At 38.1% G+C, this 6,453-nt stretch overlaps 2 protein-coding genes across 2 annotated transcripts in view; one reads left to right on the top strand and one right to left on the bottom strand.

The window, feature by feature from the left end:
- Positions 1-4,156, bottom strand: part of LOC109710685 (solute carrier family 35 member F2-like) — a 12,186-nt gene extending 8,030 nt beyond the window's left edge. The window contains exons 1-11 of the mRNA XM_020233419.1: positions 3,925-4,156; positions 3,692-3,786; positions 3,557-3,614; positions 3,100-3,251; positions 2,697-2,781; positions 2,475-2,569; positions 2,318-2,375; positions 1,834-2,025; positions 1,100-1,176; positions 901-983; positions 649-700 (exon numbers count right to left, since the gene is read on the bottom strand). Coding sequence (XP_020089008.1) covers positions 649-700; positions 901-983; positions 1,100-1,176; positions 1,834-2,025; positions 2,318-2,375; positions 2,475-2,569; positions 2,697-2,781; positions 3,100-3,251; positions 3,557-3,614; positions 3,692-3,786; positions 3,925-4,027 — 1,050 coding nt within the window. The 5' untranslated portion in view covers positions 4,028-4,156. The remainder of the gene's footprint in view (positions 1-648; positions 701-900; positions 984-1,099; positions 1,177-1,833; positions 2,026-2,317; positions 2,376-2,474; positions 2,570-2,696; positions 2,782-3,099; positions 3,252-3,556; positions 3,615-3,691; positions 3,787-3,924) is intronic.
- LOC109710684 lies at positions 5,143-6,174 on the top strand. Its single transcript, XM_020233418.1, has 2 exons — positions 5,143-5,884; positions 6,083-6,174. Exons 1-2 carry the CDS (start codon positions 5,143-5,145, stop codon positions 6,172-6,174), a joined length of 834 nt encoding a protein of 277 aa, XP_020089007.1.

The raw sequence follows: 6,453 nt of genomic DNA, 5'->3' as shown, positions 1-6,453 counted from the left end.
AAAAAAAAAAAAAAAAAAAAAAAAAAAAACCTTTGCTGATCTAATAAAGATGACAAAAATGTTTTAAGCCGGAATTAGAATCTTACAAGTTATGCCGGGAATGGAATCTCAAGAAATTTCACGAGCTGATATTTGCTTTGTTTCCACAACATTATGCCTTCTTTAGTTCAATAAAAATGTACAACTATATATAGAATGTGTTTTCTGATAATGTCTATCTTCCAAAATAATTGCCTTTTGAGAGAAACAACAGATTGTTGAGGTGAGCTTGTGCAAATGAGATGGCCTGCAGCTAGAGAATTTCCATGGGCATCATTGACTGCTTAGCAATGAGAATTCGAGGTTATGTTGTTCGACCTAAAAAGAGTTGCAGGACTACCGAGTATTTACTACATCCGGTATCTAATTTTGCTGGAATGGATCGAGTCTGTAGAGGGAACCCTTTTTCGATTTAATCTCTTCCGGTCCCTGCTTTGTATTTTACATCTAACTTTCTCTAACTCTCAATTATATTACTATAACTTAAACACAAGGACTAATCCTTATATATTATATATAGCCTTTCGAAAGGAAAAAATAAAGAATAAAAGAAAGAAGAGAGAAGAAGAGGATGTGCAAATTAAGGAGAGATATCAGAGAAACACGTACCATCGTGGGCGACCACTTCACCTCTTGGAGATTTTTTCTCTCAAAAATAGCTCTAAGTGAGTTAATGGAGTTATTACTCAACTATCGAATTCATAAACAAATATACTACTTCCCACGATATTTATAGCACGAAACAGTAAATCTACAAAAAGAAGAAGAAAAGAAAAGAAAGATTAAATTAAACTTATATGAGTACTAAGAACAACTGGTATAAGCAAGCATAGAAATCATTTGAAATTACTCGAGGGATACATCTCAGTTGCGCAGACCAACAGCCCAAAAACCCCAAGCATTGCGATGACTTCAACTCGATCTTTCTTTTTTACGCAGAATTCCTGCATAATCAGTAAAAGAAGGGTTTTAACATTGAAATGGATAATACATCAAATGCTAAATATTAGTTCCCATGGAAATCGAACAAATTGTAGCATATTTCAGGGGTTCTATTTACCTCTCCAACATTGCTGAATGCATAACATAACGTCCCTGCAATAACGAGTGTATCACCGAGCAGAGGTTTCTTTCCACCTGCATGGACATCTCAATTTGTCACTTTTCTTTTAAAAAAAATAAAAAATTTCTGCGTGCATTCTGCCATTGTAACTTCTTCTTATTCGGTCAAGATTCCGGGATGACTTCGCTACTTTGAGAAGCAATATATGCCTAGAGCTTTTTGTTGAGATAAGAAGCTAACTTGAATTTTTATGCCCCATAAAATTTTTGCTTTTGCTGTAGCGGACAGTTGTTAATTAGAAAATATTCGTCATGAGAAAGAATGGTTTTGGAAAGTCGTGGTGACAAAACTTGTTAGTGTTTTCTGATACAAAACTACTTAATCAGTACCTATGGCTATGGCCATGCTAAATAGGCTCTTTATCAAGTTATTAATGATGCCTCAAAAAGGAAAGGTTTACAAATTTGCTCAAAGAACAATCGTGTTTGCTTTCGGTAAATATCATGATATATGTTTGATGTAACCATCTACACTAGACGCATGGGGAAAATGAAAAGAAAAGAAAAGAAAAGAAAAGCGCAAATCCAACGTCCTATTTCTAAATAAAGTGGATAATAATCTTATCCATCTACTATCCTAAAGCTATTCTTAATTAGCCCTCTCAAGTCTTCTAATCACCGGTGGAAACTTGTTCGTAAGACTTAGAATTCTGATGTAGGTCGAAGGATTACCTTCTCCAGAGGCCCCTGCATCTGAGAAGAGCACTAAAGCAAGGCCCGCCACGCAAGTGCCAGCACCCAGAAACTGCCCCAGGGAATACCTCGTCCCCATTGCTATCCAGGTCAGGATTATGACCCACGGTATAGTCCAACAATCTAGCAACGCCACGCTGGTGATTGATGAATACTGGTACGCCTTAACAACTGCACGCATAATCACGTCGTGAGTATTAATTAATTATTTTATTACTAGATAAGGCAGAAAAAAATATATGGAAAAAGAGACACGATGCGTTCTCAAATTGCTTTTATCGTGCATAGGAAGAAGGTTCATTGATTTCTGCAACCCAAAACAAGCTTTCACTAATAAATGAATTGCTTAGAAGAAGAAAACCGTGGTAATTAAGCGAGAAACTAACAACCGATCAGAAATGTTATGATTTTATGACAGCTAATAAGATGTACGATCGAGAAAATTACAGGTGAACATATTTACCAAGGAAGTTTCCCTGTACGTCAACAATCGCCAGGCCAGTGTACCAATACCAAGGAACCTGCATGCAATTGAACCCGTGCTTAGATACGGGAAAAGACAATCCGTTGGAAAAGAAGTGCACATATATATATATATATATATATATATATATATATACTCGTAGCTTCTGCCGCCGATAAAGGAGGATAGATCCGTAGACGAGTGTGAGAGAGAGGTATGTGAAGAAAGATTGAGCTAGAGGAGCGTCAGCACCTTCATCAGATGACGAACAATTAATATCTATGTTATTATATGTTTAGATCTTTAGATTCCTTATTAGAGTGGTGGAGGGAGTACTTTAATAAAGGATAAGAATGAAGTGGTGGTAATTGGTAATTACCAAGATTTGCTATCAAAGAAGAGGTGAAACTAGATGCTGCAAGGAATAGAGAAATCAGTTGTCCAAGAAAGAGTACGAACAGTAACTAATAAAAGGCGAACCCTCAACCCGCCACGCGTCGCCTCCGCAGCGAACCCCCGCCCTGCAGCGGGCTCCCCGCGTTTTGCGGGTGCCTCGCGCGAGAGAGAGAGGGAGAGAGAGAACAGAGGGAGGAGAGAGAGAGAGAGCGTACAGAGAGAGGGGGAGAGAGAGAGAACAGAGGGAGAGAGAGAGAGCAGAGTAGAAGGAGAGAGAGAGAGAGAGCTACCATGTGCGCCCGCCGAGCACCAGGGGGGCCTCCCCGCGTTTGGCGGGGGCCTTCGGCGGGACCCACAGAGAGCAGACAGAGAGAGAGAGNTAAAACAAGGCCCGCCACGCAAGTGCCAGCACCCAAAAACTGCCCCAGGGAATACCTCGTCCCCATTGCTATCCAGGTCAGGATTATGACCCACGGTATAGTCCAACAATCTAGCAACGCCACGCTGGTGATTGATGAATACTGGTACGCCTTAACAACTGCACGCATAATCACGTCGTGAGTATTAATTAATTATTTTATTACTAGATAAGGCAGAAAAAAAATATATATATATATATATGGAAAAAGAGACACGATGCGATCTCAAATTGCTTTTATCGTGCATAGGAAGAAGGTTCATTGATTTCTGCAACCCAAAACAAGCTTTCACTAATAAATGAATTGCTTGGAAGAAGAAAACCGTGGTAATTAAGCGAGAAACTAACAACCAATCAGAAATGTTATGATTTTCTGACAGCTAATAAGATGTACGATCGAGAAAATTACAGGTGAACATATTTACCAAGGAAGTTTCCCTGTACGTCAACAATCGCCAGGCCAGTGTACCAATACCAAGGAACCTGCAATTGAACCCGTGCTTAATTAGATACGGGAAAGGACAATCCGTTGGAAAAGAAGTGCACATATATATATATACTCGTAGCTTCTGCCGCCGATAAAGGAGGATAGATCCGTAGACGAGTGTAAGAGAGAGGTATGTGAAGAAAGATTGAGCTAGAGGAGCATCAGCACCTTCATCAGATGACAAATTAACAACAATTAATATCGATCTATGTTATTATATGTTTAGATCTTTAGAATCCTTATTAGAGTGGTGGAGGGAGTACTTTAATAAAGGATAAGAATGAAGCGGTGGTAATTGGTAATTACCAAGATTTGCTATCAAAGAAGAGGTGAAAATAGATGCTGCAAGGAATAGAGAAATCAGCTGTCCAAGAAAGAGTACGAACAGTAGCCTCCATATTTCCTTCATGCTCGTGTCCACGGAAGGCCGGTAAGTAAAGCAGTGAGAGACTAATAACAGCTATTATATTATATAGAGTTGTTATATAATTGATTTGGGATTCAGTCGGCATAGATTATTAGCTGGGACCTAATTAAAGAAAGAGAACTGCTTGGGCAATAATTACATCACAAAGGATAAAACATCCATTGGGAGGTCGAGATCTTTTTTCTTTCCTTTTAGAGTGTGTTTGGTTCGCGCTATCTTTTAAAGATTTCTAGTAATTCAATAGGAATAAAAGAAATATGACAGTGTTTGGCTAAACGCACTAAGTAATCTAGTTGGTAATATTGGATTCACTTGGAAATAAGATTCACCCCAACGTATTAATCTCATTCCCTTGAGAGAGGGTGGGTATCCTCATATTAATGGATTGGAGTAATCATAATATGTCTAATCTCTTTCTTTCTTCCTTCCCGCCGGCTAATTGATATTATTTTTTTTTACACTCTAACCTTATATCTCTCTCTAAACTTATTTTTCTCTCTAAAATTCAACTTTTTTTCTCTCTCTAAACTAAGGTTTCTTTCTCTTTCTCTATCTAAAATTTCAACTCTTTCACTCCCTCTAATTTCGACTATATTTTTCTTTCTATTTTTTTAATTATGCACTCTCTCTCTGACTTATACTCTCTCTCTCCCTTTTTTCTAAATAGATATTGAAATTTTTAGTAACATTATCTAAATTAATTAAATAAATAAATTAATTAATTGTATATTTCTTGTAATATTAAATAACATGACTAATTAATATTATCCTGCGAACCAAATATAGAAGGAAACAAAGTTATAGAAGAAAACAAATTTCAAGCATCCTCAAAATCAGAAAATAAAGACAGCAATGCTATAGAAAGAAGTTTTTCAAATCAGCCCCATTTATAAGGAATTGATTGAATCATCATATAGAAGGAAACATTTCAAGCTGATAATTATTTACCATATGTTTTCTTGTAAAATAGTCTCTAGAATATTCTCTCATATGTATATAAATATTTATCCTGAAGAATAATAAAGAGTGAAATCTTTTACCCAATACCCTTTCATATGGTATCAGAGCCACAAGCCTAACTGGCAACATATTCTGCTATGGAAAAAGAGAAACCTGCAAATAACAGTCCTCCTCACATAGCCTCCACCTCTTCACCACAAAATACAAGCACTGATCTTATCTCTATCAATGCAACAGCTCAATTGCCTCTTAAATTAACCCATTTGAATTATCCGTCATGGCGCGCACAATTTAATGCACTCCTCTTCGGCTACGATCTGATGGGATTTGTTGATGGCAGCAAATCGTGTCCACCCTCAACAATTATGAATGACGGGAAGCCCACACCAAATCCAGATTTTGCTCTTTGGGTGCGTCAAGATCAACTACTGTTGCATGCTATAATAGCATCAACATCAGAGAATATCATGTCCTTCATTGCCTCTGCCAAGACGTCGCGTGAGGCATGGCAAAAGCTTGCTCATCTATATGCCAACAAGTCTCGCTCTCGAGTCATGTCTCTTAAAGATCGTCTCTCTTCTCTCTCGCGAGGTACAAAATCTGTCTCTGAATATCTTCAACTTATCAAGACAACAGCTGATGAGCTAGCTATAGTGGATTCTCCACTTGATGATATTGATCTTGTCATTTATACACTTAACGGACTAGGTCCAGAATTTAAAGAAATCTCAGCTGCTATGAAAGCACCAGAGAATCCAATTACTTTTGAAGAACTGTATGATAAACTAATAGACTATGAAAATTTTTTGAAGAAAGAAGAAATGTCACATGATGCAACAGTCCTCACAGCAAATTTCACTAGACGATCCAATGGCCAAGGTACCAATTCTCTCGGCCGCAACTATAATCGACAAAATCCAAGATCCAACGATGGTCAACGCAACAACAATCAACACGGACCCTCTCGGCCACCCAACTTCTATCGAAAAGCTGAATCTCCTCCATCCCATACGCAGCGACGACGAGGCACCGACCAACTGTCTACCAATGTTACATGTCAATATTGTGATCGTCCAGGACATACGGCAAAGAAGTGTTACAAACTGCATCCACCTTCTGAACCCATGGTCAACTTTACATCATCCAACCGACTTGCTGCTCAAGATTGATTGATGGACTCGGCTGCAACGCATCATGTAACTAATAATATGCAGAACCTCTCACTTCACTCGGAGTATCATGGTCCAGACGAGATAGTAGTGGGTGATGGGTCAGGTTTGCCGATTACACATACGGGTTCTTCTCTTCTATCATCACATTCTAATTCTTTTCATTTATCTAATGTTCTTTTCGTTCCTTCTATAAAAGAAAATCTTATCTCTGTTTCAAAATTTTGCAAAACTAATAAAGTCTCTGTTGAATTTTTTCCCTCTCATTTTGTGGTAAAG

This window comes from Ananas comosus, linkage group 5, assembly GCF_001540865.1.
Source record: "Ananas comosus cultivar F153 linkage group 5, ASM154086v1, whole genome shotgun sequence".
In the NCBI taxonomy this organism is placed as follows: domain Eukaryota; kingdom Viridiplantae; phylum Streptophyta; class Magnoliopsida; order Poales; family Bromeliaceae; genus Ananas; species Ananas comosus.
This window is presented reverse-complemented; position numbering and strand designations above follow the sequence as displayed.

Excerpts from the sequence above, each read along its gene's own strand:
- LOC109710684 (XM_020233418.1), top strand. The coding sequence starts at position 5,143 with ATGGAAAAAGAGAAACCTGCAAATAACAGTCCTCCTCACATAGCCTCC. Across the intron at positions 5,885-6,082 it reads TAGACGATCCAATGGCCAAG|GACATACGGCAAAGAAGTGT; the intron begins GTACCAATTCTC and ends GTGATCGTCCAG.